Source organism: Megalobrama amblycephala, linkage group LG15 (assembly GCF_018812025.1).
Source record: "Megalobrama amblycephala isolate DHTTF-2021 linkage group LG15, ASM1881202v1, whole genome shotgun sequence".
In the NCBI taxonomy this organism is placed as follows: domain Eukaryota; kingdom Metazoa; phylum Chordata; class Actinopteri; order Cypriniformes; family Xenocyprididae; genus Megalobrama; species Megalobrama amblycephala.
The window spans coordinates 12,333,938-12,360,377 of record NC_063058.1 but is presented as its reverse complement, the minus strand read 5'-3'; the positions used below and the strand labels follow the sequence as shown (position 1 = coordinate 12,360,377).

At 37.7% G+C, this 26,440-nt stretch overlaps 2 protein-coding genes across 8 annotated transcripts in view; both read right to left on the bottom strand.

Annotated features, from left to right (window-relative positions):
• Positions 1–5,161: 5,161 nt before the first annotated feature.
• On the bottom strand, positions 5,162–16,731 carry hic1l (hypermethylated in cancer 1 like). 3 transcript variants are annotated; one of them, XM_048158457.1, is made up of 3 exons: positions 16,570–16,731; positions 9,043–10,378; positions 5,162–6,256 (listed from the first exon to the last, which is right to left on the bottom strand). In XM_048158457.1, exons 2-3 carry the CDS (start codon positions 10,345–10,347, stop codon positions 6,080–6,082), a joined length of 1,482 nt encoding a protein of 493 aa, XP_048014414.1. In that variant the 5' UTR covers positions 10,348–10,378; positions 16,570–16,731; the 3' UTR covers positions 5,162–6,079. The 3 variants fall into 3 exon arrangements, with proteins under 3 accessions (XP_048014414.1, XP_048014415.1, XP_048014416.1); XM_048158458.1 differs by lacking the exon at positions 16,570–16,731 and adding an exon at positions 16,418–16,562; XM_048158459.1 differs by having other exon boundaries at positions 6,113–10,378; positions 16,570–16,730.
• A 161-nt stretch (positions 16,732–16,892) lies between these two features.
• Positions 16,893–26,440, bottom strand: part of LOC125247402 (FYVE, RhoGEF and PH domain-containing protein 6-like) — a 39,773-nt gene continuing 30,225 nt past the window's right edge. For 4 of the 5 annotated variants that reach the window (XM_048158679.1, XM_048158676.1, XM_048158677.1 and 1 more), the window contains 12 exons: positions 25,988–26,046; positions 25,830–25,901; positions 25,673–25,741; positions 24,969–25,052; positions 23,350–23,429; positions 22,995–23,088; positions 22,740–22,886; positions 21,897–22,005; positions 21,684–21,784; positions 20,809–20,937; positions 17,318–17,460; positions 16,893–17,192 (listed from right to left, as the gene is read on the bottom strand). In XM_048158679.1, coding sequence (XP_048014636.1) covers positions 17,156–17,192; positions 17,318–17,460; positions 20,809–20,937; positions 21,684–21,784; positions 21,897–22,005; positions 22,740–22,886; positions 22,995–23,088; positions 23,350–23,429; positions 24,969–25,052; positions 25,673–25,741; positions 25,830–25,901; positions 25,988–26,046 — 1,124 coding nt within the window. In that variant the 3' untranslated portion in view covers positions 16,893–17,155. Of the gene's footprint in view, positions 17,193–17,317; positions 17,461–20,804; positions 20,938–21,683; positions 21,785–21,896; positions 22,006–22,739; positions 22,887–22,994; positions 23,089–23,349; positions 23,430–24,968; positions 25,053–25,672; positions 25,742–25,829; positions 25,902–25,987; positions 26,047–26,440 lie in introns of those variants that run through there. The other variant, XM_048158681.1, reaches the window with a different exon arrangement.

Genomic DNA, 26,440 nt, shown 5'->3' with positions numbered 1-26,440 from the left:
GTGGAGCACCACTCCCTCCGCTGAATAGGCCTTCATTCCGCGCCGTTGTCCCGCTGAGGGGAGGGTGTCCCGGGGTAGAGCTGGGAACAAAAGCACAACTCAAAACCGCATCAGCGCTACACTTTCTGCCTTTTATTCTCCATATTCTTTTGTGCTTGTGTGTTTCTGACCTAGCTACACTTCGGCCGTAGGAATATTTATAAGAGAACCGAAAGCAGCATGCTGATAAAGCGGTGTTTTTGATAAATGCGTCTGCGTGAGCTCGAGAACATGGGCTACACAAGAGTATTCGCGAGTGCGCACACAGCACATTGCATTTATTACTGATACTGAAACTCATATATCACGAGGAGACAAGAACAGGGCCTTGATAAAGTGTAACACTGGTCATTTGAAACCACACACGTTCTGAATTTACTGCCAACAGCCACTCTGCATTATGTCTGCTCCTGTAATGCGCTTTTGTTGTGTACTTTACAATAAGCCCCATTGACCCTTACACTATCCTCTATTGTGTGAGCACCAATTACAGCAAATTTTTGTCTTTTTCAGCCAGTTTCCACCTTGCAACCTGGAATGCACAGGACAAAAGTGCCATTCGATAGTTCTTTGATGCGTCTGTTGTAAAATGACATTGGTTGTCATCACCGACTGCAGGACACTGAGATGCAGCCTGCTTTGTTTCTCTAACGATAGTACAACACATTCACTTTTTCACAGCGTTAGAAGTGTCATTTATTTTGCTCATTTCTGGCCCATTTTAGTCTACTCAAACATTAAGTTTGATTCAACAAAGAAAAAAGAATATATATATAAGGTAATTGTATTTCAATTTCAGTTAGTTTCAATTGTTCATTAGGGATTCAAGCGTGTAGCGTTGAAACTCTATTTTAATTGTTCAATTTCCAAGGATCAGCATTCTCCCCTAAAAGTGATCGGGCAGACCAAACCTTAAATCGTAGAGACTTTGAGGGCTGGTAGTACTCACACCGCCTTCAACATCACCAAGGCGCACCTGATCGGCCTGAGGGGGGCGCTACAGCGGTGAAAAGTACGAAATCTCTTATAACTCCTAAACTGTTATGGTGCGTTCACACCATATGCGAATGAAGCGTTAAGCTTGAGTGATTAACATGTTAAGTCAATGCAAATGACATGGCGCAAATTGAGCGCTTTGGGCGTTTGACGCATGTAACGCGTGATTCTCACGAATCGCGTAAATTGAAAAATCTGAACTTTGGCAAATATTCGCGCCACGTTAACCAATCAGGAGCTTGCTCTAGTAGTGACGTGATTACGACGTAGCGAGCAGAGGCAGAAATCCGAAACAACAATGGAGGACAAAATCATCGTCGCTGTATGATACATCTTTGTACTTTTATAGAAACAGGAATAAAAAGGATCTTGCTTGGAAGAAAGTGAGCGAGGAGGTCTGGTAAGTAAAATGCTCAATTTGAGCTATATATATTTACATATTGAGACTACAAGCTAGCTAAAGCCGTCAAATTGAGCTTATTCGCTGTATTTTACAACTACTTTCCCGCTGACGAGTTGATGTGTGCCTTTGGCTTGCTTAGTTGGGGACACTTGACATTTGATATTCAATAGTATTCTTGGCATTTATTCAACAGTGCTTCTGATCTGCCTGCATTGACACTATTATTTAAGAACTGCTGTGCAGCCAAATTATGTACCAGCTATCAATGTAAAGCTGCTTTGACACAATCTGCATTGTAAAAAGCGCTATATAAATAAAGGTGACTTGACTTGACTTGACTATTCAGAGGAAGTGTGCAGAAACGAGACTGGAGCCGCCTGGCAGAAGCCCCTCTCATGACGCGAATTCGCCGTCTGTTGTGAAGCTAATTTCACGCACGAATGAAGCAAGTAAACTCAAAATGTTCAAGCATCCAACTATGTGCGAATAGCGCGATTTATTCGCGCAAGTCGCGTCTGATGTGAACGCCCCATTAGGCGTAGGCTGTCTTATGTCATTGGAATCCTTGGCTCTAAATGGAATCCTTGGCTCAAGATGCCTCGGAATCGCATTTATCATCTTTTCAGGTATTTTTTTTTTTAAACTACTTTTGTGAACTAGTCCTAGATTTTTGTTCCAATCTGAACCAAATCAGTCTGATTGTCAATAATTATCAGAAAAAAATTGACATTTCGATTCGCGGTCCTTAAGAGCCGCCTAAACGTTTTACAAAAATGGCTATAACTTGTGAATGGAATGAGATATTTTCACCACTCAGCACACCTATGTAAGAGCTCAAATCTGTGGTCGCGTAAAAAAGGACATGACAACTGGCCACTTGGTGATGCTATAACATGAAAAAAACTTGAAAGACTGACTTGAAAATTGGCATGCAGTGTCTTTGTCCGCGGTGCCATGATTGTTTATGAGGACATTGATGTATCACAAAAAAAAAATGTCCGCCATCGGCCAATGAAGTTTGAGCAACTATCAGACAAGGTTAACGGAGGCCGATCGGAATGAAACTCGCTAAACCTGTTTGACTCACGGCCCTAGAGGTCTGTGAAAAATTCAAAAGATTTTGGCCACCAGGGGGCGTCTTCACGTTTTTCGTGTCTGTGATGGATTGTGTATCGTGTGATTTTTTTCGCACACACCGAAGACATTCTGAGCAACTTTGCCTCTACGACTGCCTCTGTCCATTGAATCGTTTGTTAAATATTGGAGATTATTTAAAAAAAAAAAAAAAACTTTGGCGAACTAGTTCTAGGTTTTTGACTCAACCTCAATAACTGTTAAAAAAATATATTTTATATGGTAAATTGCCTGTATTTGCTGTAAATTGTCTTCTCCATCTATGATTGAGATTATTGCAGGCTTGCTAATTAAAACAATACCTTTTTACGCATGTGCGTAAAGGCCTTAAAGCGCTTGAACTCCGATAACTGCTGCTTGCAGCTATATATTTTTTTAGTTTTGTTGATACAAAAAAGTCCTTGAACACTTATAATAGGAAAATGTTTCTCTTAAAAATAAAGCTTCTTTAATGATTCCTTGCACCCATGTTTAATAATAAAGTCAGTTTTTCTTATCAAATAATTTCATGGATCTCTTAAGGGGTTTTATTTCATTATCTGTGTGGATTCCTTTATTTCAGTAAATTAGCATCTTTAACCTTTTAAATGTAATGAAAGGTTAAAATAAGAAACCAAAACAATGTGGGTCACTGAAACTTTAACTATGCAAAGACTATGCAAAAGTGAGATAAGAACAAAGTGAGCAAAGACTTCTTATTCAACTGGTCTGAATGTTTCTTTCACTGTGTACTTGTCTGTGTGTGCATAGCACAAGCTGTCCGCTCTCTGATAATGCCACAAAGGGGATTTCTATGTTTGTAGATTTCTTAGTATGCAAGTTCCCACCCTGCTCAAAGTGTCTGCTCTCTCTTTTTGGAAGCCGCACGTGGGATGCTGCCAGCTGTTCTATTCTCTGAGCGACCTGTGCCTGCCACATTCTCTGAACCCTGTCTGCTTGTCCTACACTGCAGGGCCTGCACACCATCAGATAAGACCCTGAAGCCGTAAGAAAGCTTGACAGAACCCCTCTGAGGCACTCTGTGCTAACAATACGCCACAGCTATTTACATGTGAAAACACTGGGCCTTATCTTAAGTTCAGTGAAGGTTTAGGACAAGAGGACTCGACTTGCTTGTGTGGGGATGCAGATCTGTAACAGGTAGGTCTCTGCTAGCGGATAAAGGCTGCAGTGAGGCTGTCGGTACAACAAAGAAGCTCTCAAACTATAGTATTCCCAAATTTCCCACTCCAAAAGCTCACAATTTCCTCTCAAAGCTTGATGAATAATGGTGAAAACTTCCAGCAGTTGTGTGGGGTCTTGCTGCCACCCACTGGACAAGATATGTAAACACTGTTACTTAGAGATATTGGCTCTGTTTGAAATGGAGTAGTGTACTGCATTTGGTGCAGTACATACTGTATACTGCCTACAATTTCCATTCCAACTTTTTAGTGTGCTTTACTATTTTTTCATTCAATATGTAAGTTATCAGTAAAATCTATTTGAAAAGTTTTTGTTTTTTTAGGGGCTGTTTACACACCATTTTCAACTAAACACAGAAAACTCTTTAAAGGATTAGTTCACTTTCAAATGAAAATTTCCCCAAGCTTTACTCTCCCTCAAGCCATCTTAGGTATATATGACTTTCTTCTTTCTGATGAACACAATCTGAGATATATTAATAAATATCCTGATGCATCCAAGCTTTATAATGGGAGTGAGCGGGATCAACGAGTATGAGCTGAAGAAACTGCATCCATCCATCATAAACGTCAGTTAAGCTTTCTTCCTAAGTTGAATATGGTCTGGCGGGAGCTAGATATTTTACTTCATAACTTGTTAAATATGGATTTTTTATTTTTATTTTTTTTACACAAAGGCATCGCTTCTCTTCAGAAGGCTTTTATTAACCCCCCGGAGCCGTTTGGAATATGTTTATGATGGATGGATGTGGATGGAGGCACTTTCTTCAGCTCATACCCGTGAACCCTGTTCACTGCTACTATAGGCTTGGATGCATCACGATATTTATTCATATATTTCACATGGTGTTCATCAGAAAGAAGAAAGTCATATACACCTAGGATGGTTTGAGGGTGAGTAAAGCTTGGGGAAATTTTCATTTGAAAGTGAACTAATCCTTTAAGTGATTTGGCCGTTCATTTACATGAAAGTGGCGTTTTGGGGGCCTATTATGTGCGTATTGCGTGTTGTGTGTTCAGTTTTTCTATACAAAGTAACATCGCCAACTACTGGACTGACAGCAGAATACAGCATTTTTAGTTGTTTTTTTGTCATTTAATTTAGTTGTCCATGTCATTTAAACATACCCTGAGTTTGTGAATTTTTATTTTCAAAAATTTTATTTTATATTTACATATTTTATTTTGAGATATTTTACTTCTTGGCATTGAAAATGTTTATTTATTTATTATGTTATTCCAAACAGCCATCAATTAATCCCCAAAATAGCTGAAAGTTTTTAAAGATGCCTTAATATTTGCATACAATGCCGGATTATACATATAATTAATATATTTTAGAATCTTTTTTTTTTTTTTTTTACACAAGCCCACGTCAATAAATAAAGTAAATGGGAAGGTGCAGTTATTTGATCAGCATTTAATTTTATTTCATGTCATAACCGAGAACAATGTTACTCACAACAGGACCTTAAATTCTTCAAAGAGTGAAAATGTGCTTTGGTTTTCATAAACAGGTTGCAAATACTTTAGTATCATTATTTCTGAACAAAGTACTTGACATTTCAAAAGCATTTGAAAACCACACCAAAACTATACATGTACACGCACAAACCTGTACTGCTAATGGAAAGAGCTGCCAAAGCTTCTGAAGGCGCATTGTGTCAGTTGTAGAGAATATTGAAACATGTCTTTAAAAAAAAAAAAAAAAAAAAAAAAAAAAAAAAAGATGCAAAAACATTGATTAATGGCGCTTTATGGTTCAAAAAGTTCATTGGGATGTGTCCCTAAAATGTTCCCTGAGGTTTGCAGAGGATGCAAATGAAAGTGTTGTCACAGTTTTGAAGTTCAGTTTCAAGTCCCATTATGTAATAAAAAGTTCCTGAATATTCTAGAATTGTATTGATTTACAGACAATGTCAAATAATCATCTCAATATAAAGCAAAAAGAAAGAGGGGAAAAAAGCAAGCACAAACTGGACAAAGAGTGCCTGTAATGGCAATTCAGCAAATGAAATAATAAGTTGATCTATTATTTAAAAGTACCATTTTTGAAATTACCAGAACAGGCAACCAGCTACAAAACAAACTCAAAATTAGGTATCGTTTAAAAAGCCCTCCAGCATGATGAAAACCTGTGGTACAATGTACAAAATACCCAACCGGAGGTAGTTTAAAATAAACATGGTTTAGAGATATTAAAACACAGTAAGAAAATCATTTCATATCTGAACAAGTAAAAGTTTCAGTAATATATCAACTGATAACAATAAAATGTCATTTACATTAAGATACCCAAAGATATTTACAGTAGGTTTTGACTTTAAGCTTTTGGTCTCATTTCAACACTAAATGCGTGAATGCAATCTGCTAAACCTAACATTTTTAAAATCGTAAGAACAATGCACATGCCACAAGAAAATATGGACAACATGCTGCATAAATTAAGCCATTGGTTGAAGCATTGGGAAATAATAATTAAAAACCCAAAGGAAAACCCCTGAAAAAAGAAAAGAAAAATGATTATAATATAAACCTGAATTGAAAAAAGCATAAATTAGACTTAAATATTTAGCAAGAATATAGATTTGGTTATATAGTTTTACAGTATTTCTTCAGCATTTCAACATTCAACATTTCTTTGGAACTGTACATCAAAACACCCTAATTGCTCAAGCAATATGACTTCACCAGCTGCAACCCTACAGTGAAGTATTACCTGACCCCCTGAAAAGTGTACATTAAAAGAGGCAGTGTGTTTTCCTCCATTTTGGATCAGATGTCAGTTTAAGCTCATTAACTAAACTAGACAGAGTGACTGTATTATGGAAGACAGCATGTAGTTTATCTTGTCCAACATGTAGTCTTAATCTCATACAGGCTAATCAGAGGGTTTGGTTTAATCTGAGGTAGCAAGTTTGTGTATTCAAGTAAACAACCAGATAGCTTTTTATAGCGGTCCGTTTCTGAAGCCTAAACTATATCATGATTCCTAAATTACATTCGAGAGGTATCGCATGTCACTGCTGTAAAATACCTGGCATCACCAGGAACATTCGGTTGTTTCATTTCTGAGAGAATTACTAGCTATTTGAGGTAATTTTCGTTTTAATAGATCAAACTACATCTAAGTGGATAAACTTGATATTTGTTTAGCTACACACTAACAATAACAATAACTCATGCACAAGAAGAATAAGAAAGTTCATAGAAAGAGGTATAACAGCAGGTATTGGCTGAAGTTGGCATTTTTATACTTATCAGGAAATGGCATCGCCATACTTCTACGAAGAGCAGGATCATTCTTTGTAGCATTCTAGAGGATTTGCGGGCAAAACTGAACTAGATTAACTAAAAAAAAAAGTCAACTGTAGAGAAACCTTACTGAACCCTAGTTTAAACAACAATGGTTTTCTTTTTGAGAGTAGAAAACTAATGCTTAAAATAATGCTCTAGGTCTTCTCTACAGAAGTTTCATTTGCAGCTAGAAGAATCTTGGTAGAATTTATGGGCGTAAATGAACCCTAGATTTGCTCAAAAAGGAAATGAGTGTAGAGAAGAGTAAGAGGATTCTTTTGTAGAATCCTAAAGGACTTGTGATCCGAACGGACTACTAGATTATCTCAAAAGGTAAACTAAATCAATCTTCATATAGAGTTCTGGAGGATTTGTGGCCAAACCTGAACCCTTGAATAGGGTACAGAGGTTTCCTTTTGAGATAATGTGGGGTTCCATTTTGGCCACAAATTCGCAGAATTCTACAAAGAACCCTCTATATTAGGAGTGCCAAACTCAGCTCCTGGAGGGCCACAGTCCTGCAATGTTTAGTCGAGGGGTGTCCAGTCCTGCTCATGGAGGGCCACTATCCTGCAGAGTTTAGCTCCAACCCATACTAGAAACTTCCAAGCAGGTGTGTTGAGGAAAGCTGGAGCTAAACTCTGCAGAACAGTGGCCCTCCAGAACTGAGTTTGAACACCCCTGGTTTAGTCCCAACCCTGCTCAAACACACAAACCAAATAATGCTGAATGACTTGATTAGCTTGATCAGGTGCATTTAATTAGAGTTGAAGCTAAACTCTGCAGGAATAGAGTTTTGCTTCCCTACTTTAGATCGGGGTTCCTCAAATCCGGCTCTGGAAGACTACTGCCCAGTTTAGCTCAATCCCTAATCAAGGACACATGAACAAGCCACTCAAAGTCTTCAACTACAAGTAGGAGAGTTTGACCAGGGTTTAAGCTAAACTCTGCAGGACAGTGGCCCTCTAGGGCCAGATTTGAGGAACCCTGCTACTGCAGGGCTTATCAACCCTGATTAAATGCACCTGATCTAGATAATCAGTTGATAGGAGCAGGGTTGAAACCCAAATCTGTAGGAAGGCAGCCCTCCAAGTTGGCTCCTAAGCCTTGTTCTTGTGTCAGTCCAAATCTGAGTTTTGTGGATATCTGATTAGAATCCTATTATATTTGTAAACACGTTGTTATAAGAAACATGCTGAAAGTCACTGCAGAAACAAAGTTGTGTTGGCAAAGTGCCAGACGAGCAGAAAATGAAAATATACATGTTTTGAGACTGGTGGAGACAACAGCACAGAATAAAGCCGCTCATACTAGCCTCCTACGTATCTGCCGCTTCCCCATAAGATACCAATGCAGATATTCCGGTAAATAAATGAAAGAGCCATGGTACATACAAATCAGATCCAAACAGTAGCAATGCACAGTGTGGACAGTCGCTAACAAGAATTCGACTCAGATACACGAATAATAGGATTTGGACTGACAGAGTGAACATAGCCCTACTCTAGATCTTTAGAGGTATCATTTTTGAGCTAGAAGAATCTTTGTAGAATTTAAGAAGTTATGGCTGAAACTGAACCCTAAATTAGACCAAAAAGTAAACTCTGCAGAGAAAATCCAGAGGAATTTTCATAGAATTCTAAAATTTGTGGCCAAAATTGTACCATAGATTAGACTACAGAGATTTCCTTTTTATGCTAGAGGACTCTTTTTAGAATTCTAGACAAAATATTTGGATGAAGCTAAAGTTAGCTAAAAAGAAAAAGAAACCTCTGTAAAGAAGATCTATATGAAACTTTGTAGTGTTCTGGAGAACTTGTGGGAAAACTGAACCCTAGTTAAAAGAACCTAAACCAAAGCACTTTGGAGAACTGTTGGTATCTGCATTATCCAAGTTTAGGGCTCTTTGACCTGGTTCTAAGATGCTGAGGTATGCATCCGCATGTGACTAATGAGGTTTCTTTGTTGCGTAAATTTCCCACCACAGACCTGGCACTCATACGGTTTCTCCCCTGAATGGACACGCATGTGCTCAGTGAGACGGTACTGCCTGGTGAAGCGCATACCACACTCCTCACAAGCAAACGGCTTTAGGCCAAGGTGGCTGCGCATGTGGCGGGTCATCGTGCCACGTTGTGTGAACATCTTGCCGCAAATGTTGCAAGGGAATGGACGCAAGGTGTCAACATCTTTGAGGGACTTTAGCGGACTTTGCTCCAGGCTTTCAGCAGCTTCATGCGAGACTCTGGTGACTCCAGGGTCTCCATCACGTTCCTCTTCCTCCTCATCCTCAACCTTCACTTCCAGGTCTTCATCCAAATGACTTTCCACATGGGACTTGAGACTCTCAGAGGAGGGAAAACCCTTTTCACATGGTATACAAACGTAAGGGTTGTCCTCTTCAGCTTCTTTGAGAAAGGTCTCCTTTTGGTAAATAAAATTGGTGCTGCCATTGTTTGGTTTTTGGCCGTCAGTTTCGTCTTTTTTCCCTCCAATTCCTTTCTCTTTCTTTACAGACAACTGTAAAGTGAAAGTCTGATTCTGGCTTAATTGACTTCCAACCCTGCTAAGAGGAATGTAACCATTGACCTTGGATTTTCTTCGGGATCCCTCCCTTTTTCTTTCCTGAGCTCCATCCAAAGGAATTATCCACTTCTCTTTCTTTGGAACACACTTCCCATTTATTCCTAGCTGCATATTGTTGGAGATGTTTCTAGAAAGAAAAAACTCATCATTGACTGTTGTCTCAGAATGAACATTTTTCTTAGACAAATCCAACCCCAATTCCTGCTTTTTCCTTGCAATACATTTACTTTCAGCATTATGCCTTTTTTTGGGAGGAGTCATACACGTATATGTTTCAGTGTCTGATGAGTGGTCTTCGTACAGGCGAAATGAAGATTTGGAGCTCCCACAAGCTACACTATTGAGGGATCCATTTTGGTTCATCTTACTGGAACACAGGTTTGCGAGGTCATTGAGCTGGAGAAAGTTTGCTGTGGTGAGCAGAGAGCTCAAATCCAGTCCCTCAAAAGTCTCATCTGACAATTTACCGGTGTAAATGAAATCCAGAATTTGCTGGAAAACAGCTGGATCCACCATATCAGGGTCAAGGTGGATGAGGTTATCATGAAGGACAAGGGACTTGAAGTAGTGGCTGGTGGCGGCGAGGACACTTTTGTGGGCTCGGAAGAGCGTATTCTCAACCATGATGATGACATCGCACAGGAAGCCCTTGGATCGTTGTTGATTGAGCTGAAGAAGCAGTTGATTGGCGTAGTTGGGGAGCTCCATCGCCTACCCTTGATGTTTTGCATTGGTGTCACTGTAAGAAAGGATGACTAGATGTTATTTTGGTGTGACACAAACCCTCATGGATAATCAATAACATCTGTTTTGCCTTAAAGGTTCACTATGCAGGATTTCAGGAAAAAAATAATTAAGTGACATGTAAAGGCCAAGTATGATAACCCATGCTCGGAATTTGTCCTCTGCATTTAACCCATCCAGTCGCCTTGTTCAAGGGTACCTTAGTCATTTCCTACCATTACTGAGAATCGAACCCACAACCTTCTGGTTACCAGTCTGATTCTCTGACCATTAGGCCACGACTGCCCCAGTATAGACTCGTACAAAAATAATTCTCTCAATCATTCCACTAGAAGTGTGTGGTGGTGATTGTGTCTACAGAGACATTGTACTCTGCCTGTAATTTCTTATTTTCTTCTTGAATTCCTGTGCTTGAGACATTTATGGACTACAACCTTTGGCCAGTGGGTGTGTAGCCCTAGCCAATCATGACATGCGGCGCAGGTGAGGGCAGGACTTTGTGTCTGAAGCTCGAGAAGCTCCGCTAAGTTGTCAGTCTCGACACAAAAACAATTTGCTAATGTTGCTATTGCCTGTTATCTGTAACTCGAGTCAGATTATTAGGCATTGTAATAATTTTATGATGACAATAATTATTAGCGAGCTAGACTGAAGATGGCTAAAACTCGCTCACAAATTACAGCCAGTCATCTAACTATTAGCATAATATTTACACACACACACACACAAATCTTATTTATGCATGACAATTTTTTTTTTTTGGTGCAAAAACACTCATTACTCATCTTCCCGCAGGCAGTCGGTTCAGATGAGTGTGCAACTATATCAGGGGAGAGGGCTTGCGCTTCTGGCGGTGTTCCGCCCGTGATGAGGGGCCAAGTTGTGTTTACAAACAGTAATCCTGCATCATGCACCATTAACTTAAAAAAAAAAAAAAACACTAGGAAACAAGAAGCAGATGATAAAATGCTTAGATTACTTATTTTAAGAATGCAACTTAACTTCATCATATTACGCAGTTATAAATAAAGTCAGTCAATAAAGGCACAATATGTAATTTTCGCAGCTAGGGGTCACTTATTCAAAACAAAGGTGTAGCTTGATGACCCTGTGAATAAGAGTGGAATCATGGGACTTGTCGTCTTCACCTCCACAGCCAGTCGATGGAAAGCAATACGACGGGATTCAGGCACATATCACGTTCCTGGATGAGCTAACGTATTAAAGTTTTATTAACGTTACTATTATTCGCAACTGGAAAGGTTCGCAATGTAATGGAAGTAGGGTTGCACAGTATACCAGTATTGGAAAAATACAATTATAATTCAAATGGTACAATATCATGATTTCATTTTGGTACTTGATACGCTGCTGTTCCGCAGTTCACCGCTATGCGGCAATGTTACCCAAATCGATGTGAACCTGGCAAATGTGAGGAACAACATGGATCAAACAGATAAAAACTCATTCTACACAATAATAGAGTGGTGCAGGTATGACATCAATTTGCAGGCCAAAACGTGGAAACGACTTAGCATTTAGTTTAGCACTTCTGGTTCCATCATCCTGAAGTCAATTTTATTTTATGAGATTTTGGTTAAATGGCTAAAATAGGTCTGTGGCTCCCAGGATGATTCAGGAAGTGCCGATTGGCCTATAAAGTCATACCTGCACCACTATATTGTACTGAAGATATAAAATAAGAGAATATTGTGAATAACAGTACAATGTTAATGCTCCCATGTGTTTTTGTAAGTTTTCAATTTACAATGTGTTTTTGCAGCATTGAAGCCAATCACAGACATATCTGTTGAGCATGTGAACATAATGGCCAATAAGATGTGTTTAAGCTGCTCTGAATCCACTCAACACCGCTGAAAATGCTGGAGTTTGTTTAGTGCGAGCTCATAGAGTTCAGGCAAAGCAAGTTTGCAAATCCTTTATATATATATATATAAAAAAAAGAACACAATGTAAAGAGATTCATTGTGCAGTGCTGTCAGATTCATGGATTATAACAGGGTTTTTTGCTAAGTCAGTAAGGTGGCAGCGCTGAGCTTCAGTGATTATAATGGGAGAGCTCTTTGCTCACTTTTTTTATATTATATACATTTGTCAGGCTTCTAACTGCACATTTCAAAGTTTTAGGATTGACCACCTTATTTAAATGGTGTATTAAATCCACAAATGTGATTGACAGTGATGCATAACCTGATATTTCTGAGTTCAACATGTTCCTGGGTCAACATTTTTGTTGATCCTGGAACAACATTCAAATCAACCAATCAGATTTGAGGGATAAGTTTACAGATTATGTCAAGTTTAGGCTTAAAATCATGAATTGGTGCTTCTACATCAGTGTTATTCATCTATCATTTCCCTCTGATTTTTGGGATAACTTATGGGTAGGGTTAGGTTTAGGGGTAGGAATAGGGTTAAGACTAAATCTTCAGATTAGAATGTTGTTCCAGGATCAACAAAATATGTTGACCCAGGAACGCATCTAACTCAGCAATATCAGGACGTGTGACAGTGATAACCACAGCAACACACAAGAAAAAAAAAAAAAAAACCCTGATACTGTAAGTCAAAATAGATTGTGTATGAAGTCTTGAAACGTAAATGCAAACTAAAAGATCTGCCCCTTGTTCTGTGATGTATAGTGTTACTTTTTATAGGAAGATTGCATTTTTTGTATAATTTAATAGTTCAATAATAAAAAAAAAAAATATACAATTTTAAATGTATCACTTCAGTTTTGAGTATGGAGCACTGAAAAATGCTGTTTATGTTGTTTATATATTTATGCTTGAAAACAAGCAACATGTTACTGCAGAGTTTAATGCAGTGTTCTTAATAAAATTGTTTTTAATTCAGACGCTTAGTCACCTATTTTAGTATTTAATAGTGGTACTTAGTATCGATACTGAGGTATTAGATTTTGGTATAATACAAAATTGTGGTATCGAGCTAACCCTAAATGAAACTAGCGACAGATAATTTCTTCCATATTGTGAATCAAATTATCAAAAAAAAAAGAAAATTGTTCACAATAAAATCATTAAGATGCATTTAGAAAATAGGGTAAATTTCCATTTCATGCCTACTTAATACTTTCATGATGCAAATGAATTATTGGCCATGATATAACTAAATCAGAAATTATAGCTCAATAGAAAATTATTGATGTTAAGTCACTGCAATCGCCAGCAATGACATTTCCTCTCTCAAGATCCATTAATGTACTAAAAACATATTTAAATCAGTTCATGTGAGTACAGTGGTTCAATATTAATATTATAAAGCGACGAGAATATTTTTGGTTTGCCAAAAAACAAAATAACGACTTATTTAGTGATGGCCGATTTCAAAACACTGCTTCATGAAGCTTCGGAGCACAAATTAATCAGCGTGTTGAATCAACGGTTCGGAGCGCCAAAGTCACGTGATTTCAGTAGTTTGGCGGTTTGACACACGATCCGAATCATGATTCGACACAAAAGATTCATAACACTCCGAAGCATCGTGAAGTAGGGATGTCCAGATCCGATCACGTGATCGGAAATCGGGCCCGATCACGTGGTTTCAGACTTGATCGGAATCGGACGTTACCTCCCGATCAGGACTCGGATATATATGTATTAGGGGTGCAACGGTTCTCAGTAAAAAATCGAACCGTGCGGTTCTACACTTACGGTTCGGTAAGCACTTGCACCGCGGTCCATCTCAAATGACGACGCATCTATTGGTTAATATGGTTTGTTTAAAATAGCAACGTGGAAAACAGACAGACAGAGTTCAAATAATGTATGTTTCAGTCGATGGATGCGCAAAACGTTACAACAACGATAATCAGAAAGCGCAGACAAAAGAGTCACTCTTTGTAAACTGTTCACTGCGAGTGCCGTCTGCTCTAATGTCCAGTCATTTACGCGGTCATCGCCGTTGATAGCGCGAGCGCAGGTGAGACCTGAACAGTACACGCTGCTATCTGTGTTTAAACTAACTCATTTAAGCCTTGCTGTTTTAAACCTTCAAGAACAAGACGCGAAAGAGAGCTTGCGCGCTGTGAGAAGATTTGTGTGCGCTCATCTGAAGCGCGCACACGCTTATTTCAGTCAGCGCGCAAATACTGAGTTCTCTTTCAAGTCTTGCGCTTCAGCGGACAAATTCATACAAAAATTATGTCAACATGCCCGTCTTAGCGAGTATCCTAGCAAACATAGTCGGTTTTGTCTTAAGTGAACGTATATTAGTCGAGAAAGACAGCGCATGTGTAACAGTATATGTACTGGATCGTGCATGTCTTATAGGGAAAAAAACTATTCCTGCTGCCTGTTTTTAATGTTAAATCAAACAACAAATAACAAAGAAATCACTCACTGCTCTTGACTGAATAGTTTTTGTAACTTCAATACTGATTAATCTTTATTTATTTTATACAGTAAAGATAATATGCAGTGATATTTTATATTTGATTACTTTATCCATTTTCTGTACGTGAAAACTACTGTAAGATACCTGAAAAACCTGAAAAGCACTGTTCCTGGATCCTGGATCTGTTTTTTTCGCTCTTCTTTATTCTTTTTCATGTATTATAGAAGTATCGGATCGGGACTCGGTATCGGTAGATACTCAAAATCAAATGACTCGGACTCGAGGGCAAAAAAACGTGATCGGGACATCCCTATCGTGAAGCAGTGTTTTGAAATCGGCCATCACTAAATAAGTCGTTATTTTGTTTTTTTGGCGCACCAAAAATATTCTCGACGCTTTATAATATTAATATTGAACCACTGTACTTACATGAACTGATTTAAATATGTTTTTAGTACATTAATGGATCCTGAGAGAGGAAATGTCATTACTGGCAATGATGGCCTCACTGAGCCATCGGATTTCAACAAAAATATCTCAATTTGTGTTCCAAAGATTAATGAAGATCTTACGGGTGTGGAACGGCATGAGGGTGAGTAATAAATTACATTATTTTCATTTTTGGGTGAACTAACCCTTTAAGATGCATTTAAAAAAATAGGGTAAATTTCCGTTTCATGCCTACTTAATACTTTCATGATGCAAACCACTCCCATGAATCACTGGCCATGATATAACTGAATCAGAAATTATGGTTCAATAGAAAATTAGTGATGTTAAGTCACCGATTTTAAACAAAAGTTGACTGCAAAATATTCATACTCCAAATGAGTAGTTTGAGAGTGTAGAGACCAACTACAATGCTTTTGGCCCGAAAACTGTATGTTACAGCTAAAAATTTCTCTAAGGTAGAGAAAAGAAAAAAAGTAGTTTATGTCTCTTACCAAAAACACCAAGTCACTCAAGCTATTGTTACTAAATTAAAACATTGGTTACTTTATATCAGCCAAGACAAAAAGGATAATAATAATAATAAAAGATTTATAAAGCTTACACTATTTGAAGAAACACAATTAGTTTATTATGATTTTACATATAAAAATTGCACAAACTACAGCATTTTAGCAGAAGCTATGGTAATTTTAAATGGGACATGGGCATAATGTTCATAATTAAAGTATATTAACAGTCACCGCCCGTTTTTGAGTCAAGTATAGTGTTGTATTGATCCATAAACAAGAGTCCAACATACAGATTACCACCAAACGCGCATGTGCTAATTAATTGGGGCTGGTCTTTGATTAAAATTGCGAAACTACACGCGTTTTAAAATGTGTTTTGGTTTCATTTCAAAAGGTTATGAAAGAAAACATCAACATATACTCGTCGAAAAGAACATGTCGGTGAATAACAAGCCCGGGCTCGTTAAAGCACACGGTGGGTCGAAGTAAAAATACACGTATCTGTATCTTAATAAATGCGGAACTGCGGACACTGATCCTTTACAGACCTGCTTACGCGCTTATATGTCAAATTAATAATTTTATACTCTCTGCCACGCCTGAATAGGATATATGTTTGCAAAGAGACATAGACTGAACAATTTTAAAGCCCATTTAAAGTAAAAAAAAACAAAAAAAAAAACAGGAAACGATACCTTGCAAGGCAGCTGTGGGTTAGGTAAGCGGATCGCGAAATGCATTTAATGCCATTGGTGTTTTAATAATCAACATTAGCTCCTCAGTTCAACGCAATGCACTTATTTATATCATACATAAACGAAAACAAATATATTTTATCTTCAAATACCTTTTAAACAAGGGCAGGGGTCCTTACTTCTCCCGTCGTCATCAAAACGCCATCTTAGGAGCTTGTGACGTAGGCAGTTTGACCCCTGACCCAGTTCAGATCAGTCTCAACCCCCTACCTGTCCTGATGGAGGTATTACCATAGTATTACCTCAGGTTATTCTCTTGGAGTGACACGTAAGGCTTGTAATACTATAAGTAATTTAACCTGAGCCAGATGAGTGATAATAAATAGTTGAATAAAATATACAATTATATTAGACTTATACAATATAAAATATACAACATATTAAATGATAAAATACTGAAATGAAAGAAAAAAAATATAAAAAATACATTTATTGAGTGCAACTGGTTACAATGAATTTGCCATAAAGAATAAATATGATTGCTTAATAAAATGATTTTCACTGTATTCTCAGCATTACCAGATATATTACGAAGTATTTAATAACTAAAAACACTCACAACACTTTTCATTGTATGCAAATATGGTGAGCCACAAATATAAACAACTTAGTCATGATATAACTTTAATAAGGCATTTTGTATGAAGATCTGGTCTGAAACATCACGGGTTGTTAAGGTTAGAGAACCGTGGCTTCCTGGATAGCTTCAATCCATCTAGGAGAGAGAAAAAAATGTATATATGTGATTATTTTTTATATGCCTGAAAAAGACGACAAATACTAAATGCTTTGAGTATTACATGTCTACCCATTTCAAATATTTTTTGTCAGTACATTCACCTTTCACAGATCTGGCAGTCACTTGCTCTGAAAATGTAGTAAAGAGTGTTTTTGTGATAAAGTTTAAAATGCAATGAAGATTCTGGTTTTTCGGTTCGGAGAGAGAATCCGAGAAGGGGTTGACTTTCCAAAGCTGCTACATCCTAGATAAAACAAATAAAATAATGTACAAATGCAAAATAAATATAGATTTTGAACTTAATATATTTGTAATAGTGTATAAAATAAAGCAAAATTAAATAAACATAACACGATTTTTACTATATCACACAGAAACATTAATAGATAAATTAAGGAAAAGCACTGAATAACTAGCAAACATTCACTTCACAATATGTAAAAGAGAAAAAAAACACAGTTTGGCAGATTTGCTGTACTGCACAAAAAAGTTAGAAGGAAATACCCAATTTTCCTTAATCTTTTTTTATTATATATATATATATATATATATATATATATATATATATATATATATATATATATATATATATGTGTGTGTATGTATGTATGTAAATATCAAAAAGACTATTGAAACTAACTCATTTTCTGGATGTTTGATGACAGAAACCATACACTAACACATGATTGGCCAGATTTACACATCAATGACTATTTTTGTGCTCTGAAACTTCTCAGGTCACAGAGACAATGGAAAGATACTATCATTCCTAAACACCAGAAGCACAAGAAATAGGAGTGGCATTCAGTCCAACCTCAAAGTCTACAAAAAATTAAAATGACTCCATTATTTTCTCACCTTTGAATTGAGCGGTTGAGAAATGATCGCTTTATATAATGAACAAATTTAATTTAGGCTTTTATACACAAACATTCATCAACTTGCACATCAGTTGTGGTAAACAAAAGGAAGCTGCAGCACGTTTGAGCTTCCTCAAGAACCAGTGAGCACTTTTTGACCCCCTTAAATTTTTTACTCTTTGTTATATTGCAGCCATTTGCTAAAATCATTTAAGTTCTTTTTTTTTTTCCTCATTAATGTACACACAGCACCCCATATTGACAGAAAAACACAGAATTGTTGACATTTTTGCAGATTTATTAAAAAAGAAAAACTGAAATATCACATGGTCCTAAGTATTCAGACCCTTTGCTGTGACACTCATATATTTAACTCAGGTGCTGTCCATTTCTTCTGATCATCCTTGAGATGGTTCTATACCTAGGGCTGTCGCGGTTAAGGAATTTCCCTTGCGGTATTTTTGAGTGGCTCAATAGCGCGATATGCGGTATTACCGCCATATATACATATATATATATATAGAGAGAGAGAGAGAGAGAGAGAGAGAGAGAGAGAGGTCATATTCAATAATGAAACTAAATAGAGCATTGAAGTAAAGAGAATGTCAAAATAAGGGTCTACAAAACAAAACATAAACCTGACAATAAGATGGTAGAGCTATTGTTGTATGTATAATAGTTAGTTTCGATCCTCGAATCTGACAAAACAAGACTTTCTGCTGATATTTCACGAGTATAAGCAGAACTAACGTTACTCATCTCTGCGCGTTCTAGACGGCAGTCAGTGCAGTTACATTGTTGTGACACAAGGTGGCGGCAAGGGACTGTCTTTGAGTCTTTAAACCGTTCATTCAACTGCACGTTCAAAAACGCAGATTCATTCAAAGAGAGATGAAATGAAACAAGCTGTTGAAATCATTTTAACGTTGAGCGTCACTTTATAAGGCTCAGCTGACCAGTAATGCTTCGATGCTAAGGCAGAGATTTCGCTATCCTTGGACACGACAACTCTTTTTCACGAATATATGTCTCGGCCTGAAGGACAGACGCAGGTAATCGCACACGCTCAGTCGATCTCTCTCACATTCACTGTCTGTTTAGGCTTGTTTAGTGCAAATCTACGGAGCCTCTGTACAAATCACCATGGTACACATTATGCTATCATTATTACCTTATTTAATATTTAGTTCACGTGTATGAAGTGTAAAACGAGAAGGACATAGCCTTTCAAAAAATAGAAAACATGCAAATATCGCGGTTGCTGCGGTTTTTGCAGTGTTCTGCGGTTGGCTCGTCAAAAGCGCGGTATTACGAAATTGCGGTTATTGCGACAGCCCTATCTACACCTTCATTTGAGTCCAGCTGTGTTTGATTATACTGATTGGACTTGATTAGGAAAGCCACACACCTGTCTATATAAGACCTTACAGCTCACAGTGCATGTCAGAGCAAATGAGACTCATGAGGTCAAAGGAACTGCCTGAAGAGCTCAGAGACAGACTTGTGGCAAGGCACAGATCTGGACAAGGTTACAAAAAAATTCTGCTGCACTTAAGGTTCTTAAGAGCACAGTGGCCTCCATAATCCTTAAATGGAAGACGTTTGGGACAACCAGAACCCTTCCTAGAGCTGGCCGTCCAGGCCAAACTGAGCTATCGGAGAAGATCCTTGGTGAGAGAGGTAAAGAAGAACCCAAAGATCACTGTGGCTGAGCTCCAGAGATGCAGTCGGGAGATGGGAGAAAGTTGTAGAAAGTCAACCATCACTGCAGCCCTCCACCAGTCGGGGCTTTATGGCAGAGTGGCCCGACGGAAGCCTCTCCTCAGTGCAAGACACATGAAAGCCTGCATGGAGTCTGCTAAAAAACACCTGAAGGACTCCAAGATGGTGAGAAATAAGATTCTCTGGTTTGATGAGACCAAGATAGAACTTTTTGGCCTTAATTCTAAGCGGTATATGTGTGGAGAAAACCAGGCACTGCTCATCACCTGTCCAATACAGTCCCAACAGTGAAGTATGGTGGTGGCAGCATCATGCTGTGGGGGTGTTTTTCAGCTGCAGGGACAGGACGACTGGTTGCAATCGAGGGAAAGATGAATGCGGCCAAGTACAGGGATATCCTGGATGAAAACCTTCTCCAGAGTGCTCAGGACCTCAGACTGGGCCGAAGGTTTACCTTCCAACAAGACAACGACCCTAAGCACACAGCTAAAATAACGAAGGAGTGGCTTCACAACAACTCCGTGACTATTCTTGAATGGCCCAGCCAGAGCCCTGACTTAAACCCAATTGAGCATCTCTGGAGAGACCTAAAAATGGCTGTCCACCAACGTTTACCATCCAACCTGACAGAACTGGAGAGGATCTGCAAGGAGGAATGGCAGAGGATCCCCAAATCCAGGTGTGAAAAACTTGTTGCATCTTTCCCAAAAAAGACTCATGGGTCAAAAGGGTGCTTCTACTAAATACTGAGCAAAGGGTCTGAATACTTAGGACCATGTGATATTTCAGTTTTTCTTTTTTAATAAATCTGCAAAAATGTCAACAATTCTGTGTTTTTCTGTCAATATGGGGTGCTGTGTGTACATTAATGAGGAAAAAAATGAACTTTTTTTAGCAAATGGCTGCAATATAACAAAGAGTGAAAAATTGAAGGGGTCTGAATACTTTCCGTACCCACTGTATATTTATGTTCAGAGGGGCTGTACACAATTATGCTGAGTTTTTCATACCTCACTGGCAGCGTAAGTGTACAGAACTTTGTTCATGATGACAAACCAGAACCGTTTCCACTGTTTCCTGTTGGCCTTCGTCCTTTCCAAGTAGCCACTCATCGAGGACCCATCTGTGTTAGCTGAAACCTAAATTAATGAATAGATTAAATTTACTGACATGTACACTATTGTTCAGAATTAAATCTACTATGCTGATTTAGTGCTCAAGAAACATCATTATCAATGTTACATTACTTTATCCTGGGGTTTTACAGCCTAGTTCCAGACTACAATGCATGTTTGAGCTGTTTTAACTGAAAGATTGTCAGTGTCATTGTTTTGTCTCAAGATGCACACCAGTTATGATTTTTTTTTTCTGAGGCACATTTATAAAAGCTACTTAAATGTCCTAATTGACCTAAGGCCTAATCCTGGCTTAATCTAAGCCCTGTCTATGAAATTGGGCCTATTTCTCATCCAAATTTTTTGAGATTTTTTTTTTCTGCCTACCTTTGAAGAAACCACCTTCATTTGAACAGGGTTTTCAGATGCTTCAGTAACCACAAAAAATTAATTATACATTGGTCAGAGTGCATATTTTCACCAGCAAAAAAATGCTTGTAAACAGATAGTACACGTTTGACTTCAATCGCTCAAGCATGGTTGATAAAACACATACTAGCATTATTTTCACAAAATTATAGATTTACATATCACACATCACATATTACATGTCTTTAAGGTGCTAAAGGTGGCGCGAGACAATTATGAATGGCTTGAGTGAGACAAACCTCAACACACTGTGAACTGGAAACTGTCTTTATCATATTGGGTCAGATTAAGTCAGCTTTGATTGGCAAATGAAACACAGTCACAGTTCTTTGGATCATCACCTCTTTTAGGGCTGCTGGTATTTTCTTCTGCTTTCTGAATGGAAAGGAACCAGGGGACTTGCTAGTAGGCGAAAGAGGCATATTACTGGATGCTTGGTCACCTAATATTAGTAAAGAGTCACACATGCTCTTATTTAATACAAATCAATACAAATACATTGGCTTAAAGCTGACAGAGTTTCTGTGTGATTGTGTTTGCAATGCATGATGAACCTGAACTGTTCTGCTGCAAAATGGAGAAGCAGAGATCGCAAACTCGTGCAAGGTGATTCTTCAGATATTTCAGTGGATGTTCATTGGTTGAACAGGCCTGACAAACAACCTACATGCCAAGCGAAAAGAATGCATGCGAACATAAACACCAGTGAACAATTACTATGCAAAAGAAAGATTGAAAGAAAACTTTACACAAGTAAAAATAACATTTTCCTTGCAATCTTTAAATATTTTTTCAAATATATTTAAAGGGTTACATCACCCAAAATTGAAAATTATCCCATAATTTACTCACCCTCAAGCCATCTTATTTCAGTCAAACACAATCTGAGTTTTATTAAAAAATATTCTGGCTCTTCCAAGCTTTATAATGGGAGTGAATAGTAACAGATATTTTGAAGCCGAAAAAAAGCACATCCATCCATCATAAAAGTAATCCATACGGCTTTAGGGGTTAATAAAGGCCTTCTGAAGTGAAGCGATGCCTTTTTTTGTTAGAAAAATATCCATATCAAAATATCTGAATTTGTGTTCCGAAGACAAACTAAGGTCTTAAGGGTTTGGGACGACATGAGGGTGAGTAATTAATGACAGAAATTTCATTTTTCAAATATTTGCGGAAATAAAGATTGATTCCTGGCTTTTGAGAATCAATATTGAATTGACCACATTTAAAAAAAAAAATGTAAACATCGATTTTTTTTTTTTTGCCCAGCCCTATGGATCACACAGTGGTCATGCATTGCCACACTGGTTTTGCTGCTTATGATCGGACAACCAAGAATGGAATTTAATATCAAATTGGTTCTTCGTTAACTAAAGGGAGAAAGATCTTCTCACCTTCCCACAGGCTCTGCAATGATGGCGTCTATAGGTGAGGGTGAACTCACAGGTGCAGATCATACACATAGTGGCTCTCGAGTCTGGGATCCATATTGGGGCTTTGTTTCCCAGCTGGTCCCCAGTGTCTACAACGTCTTGGCTTGTCTGGAAAATTTCATTGATTTAGTTAACAGCAAAATTGTGCACATCAAGAATTATTATAAAGTTTATGATTTAAACTCAGGTACAGATCATTTCAATCAGTCGGTTTACCATCTCAGGGTTTCTAAATGTGGTCTCTTTCTTTGTATAATCATCGATTGCAGTAGAAATAGCCTGTAGCCACTCATCTCGACATGCAGCAGAGCTTTGCAGATAAAACCATGAGAGTTTGTAAATCAGAAACATACACATTCAATTGTATGGATTTGTTATGGGGCGTGAAATAAATAAGGGTAAGCATTCACATATTGTTGGGAACACTTGACCAAAAAAAAAAAAAAAAGAAATTCTATCATAATTTATTCACTCTTTTGTCATACCAAACTTGTATAACCTTCTTGCTTTATCCCTTTAAGAGTAAATGAATAAGACAAAAAATGATTTAAAACTTTTTAAAGATTCTCACCTGGCAGTTAAAATGAAAGATCGTTGAACGCTCTCAATGTTCAGCTCATTTTGATACCCTTCTTGACTAGGTTTACTAACCTGAGGAAAATACAGACAATAACAGAAAAAAAAAGACAATTCTGAAATTTATATAAATATTGCACTTCTTACTAAAATTACTGATGAAAATTATTTAATTAATTTAAAATAAAAATAATAAATGGTTACACTTTATTTTAAGGTGATGTTGTTACAGTGTAATAACACACATAAGTACTGAGTAATATTAATTAACTACATGTACTTACTATAGGGTTAGGGTTAAGGTTAGGTTTAGGTTTAACTGACTGTAATTATGCACCAATTATTGTTATTACTAGGGGTGCACATAACTTTTTTGATCTGGTTCTCAAGAGAGCACCTGGAGATGTTGCTTGGTACTCGCACTTTACGCGACACACTTATCCTAAAAACTGTCCTCATCACTTTCCTCCTGACTGCTCTCCTCACTATCTTCTTTTCTCTCGAACATGTAGATGATTTTACTAACATTAAAGCAAAACTCAGTAAGATTTGTGAAGCTCCCCCTACAGGTTCCTTCAGTGAATCACACTGTCATAAATACTCCAAGCGCAGCTCTGGACTACAACGACTACAACGCTCACCAGCGCAGTAGTTTTGCAAATACAGTACAAGAAATCTCGATGGAGGTGGGTAATTTTCGAAATTGTCGTGAACATGAGGTGAGATTGTGTCGGGTCCTTGCAAGTGCTGTTTTTTGGCATAGACGTGCCAGAGGGGGTTAGTGCACGCCTCAAACACACCACTACAAGTCAATTAACCATCGTAAGGACTTAGAAAACTATTTATGAAGGTAAAAAAAGTTACTTAGTTCTGCTTTAATGACACAGACAACAGCAAGAATATTAGGCTGCTGTCACTTTAAAAAGGAAAGCACTGACCGAATAACTAACACACATCGGGATTCTTTCTCAACTGTTCACTTATGACATAACCGAGAGAATACTTGCTGAGACAGGTATTTTGACATAATTTTGTGTGTATGTGTCCGTTCAAGCGCAAGTAAACGCGAAAAGGGATTTAATTCGGTGTTCGAGTGCTGTCTGACTGTCTCTCTTTCTCTGCGTGTGCACGTTTCAGGGGTGTGAGGCTGTGCGCTCTTCTTCCGCTTTTAAAATCATTTGAATGTGTTAATTGGCGAGGCAAAACACGTCCAAATGATAAACTAAATTTAGCAGTTAATCCGTGAATCAAATACGTGCCGAACCGTACGGATCACGGATTAACTGCGATCCGTTGCACACCTAATAATTAAAGAACACACTTATCATCATGATTGCTATCTTACCAGAGATGGAGAAAAATCCTACTGAAGTAAGTATATGTGCCCCTGTGAACCGGTCCTCAAAAATGTTGGTACTCAAAAGCGCTTCCCTCCATGTTTTCTGGTGCGCATCGTTTATTTTTACTGCGCATGCATACCTGCGTAACACTTATGTGCACCCCTGGTTATAGTAAGTGCATGAAACTTCAGTAACTACGTCACCTTAAAATAAAGCGTTACCTAATAAATAACTGTTTCATTTTACTATGGTAAATTCAGAATAAGCATCTTACCTTCATCTCAGCCAATGACAGCATGTGGTTCAGTTTGAAATTGCCCGCTGCTACTGGCGTGGTACAAAGAAGACTATCGCTTAACTGTTCAAATAAAAAAGAAATATGTTTTTATAGAGCAAGAAAAACTAACAAAGATATTTGAGGGTTATTTATATATATATATATATATATATATATATATATATATATATATATATATATATATATATATATATATATATATATAAATAAAAGTACCTGTGCAAAAGTTCACATAAAATCAACATAGAAAAAACACAAGTTCTGCTTTTGATTCGGTTTTCTTTTCTGTATTCTATGCACCTTATTTTTCAACGGGGAAGTAAGGTGTTTTCTGTGAATGTGCGAGACTTCTGATTTATTAGCCACTATGGGAAAATAACAAAAAGAATATCAAAGTGTTTGCGATACAATCTAGCGTGTTTATAATTAAGACAATACATTAAAATAATATGGTAAGAAATACCAGTTTTTAATATCAAGCAGCATAACTAGCTGTTTTGTACAGCTAAAAATAACTGGAAGGGAATGACACCGGAAGCCAGACACCTTAAATTTACAAATGGCTACACCATCTCTTACCTGAAAAATAAGGTGGATATATTCTATATTCACTAATACTATCATACCCTAAGAGTAATTTTTAATAAAATCGAATGAGAAGTGCGACAACTGTCACTTACTAAGAAGAACATTCGAGGCTGCATCCCTTTCCTGGAGAGCTTCATCAAGATCCCTTCCTTTAACAAAACCTAAAGAAACATACAAACATTGATATATTACAAAAGCATTTACTGTTGTTAATAGTTCAACGAGAGTGAACTGTTATTGCTAACCTACCCTTCCTGGCTGGACAAGCACGTGATTCCCAATTAAGCGGCACTGAACCTCATAGAGCTTTTGGGAGTTATCCTGTTTGAAAACAAAACGTTACATTTCTCAAGACTTACCAAAAAAAGTTAGTTCTTTTAGAAAGTAAAACATTGATTCTGAATTACCTCTTGTCTTACGAATTCATTTGCATGATTAGCCACCTCCTTTACTATCACTAGGGCAGCTGTAAAGATGTATAAAGATGTAATTTTTTCATAATATAGAAGATTCAGATCAAGTTTTTGTTGTACTGCATGTATTTAGATGATTTAAAGGTGTGCCTCATAATTAGGGGTGTAACGGTACATGTTTTTATTCCAAGCGGTCACAGTACGGGCGTCACAGTTCGGTACATACAGTCAGACGACAAATACAGTTCACAGGCGATCCACACTCCAATCCAGAAGGGGGCGCACACGGTAATGCAACGCTGTTTGCTAACAACAGGAAAAATCTATGCATAGATATGTTTACATGTAATCTCACAATCAGTGTTTCAACTGCAGAAAGACATCAATAAAACAGCTTGAGAATAATATCTCACGTAGCATCACATTTACCTCAGGCAAGTCATTTAG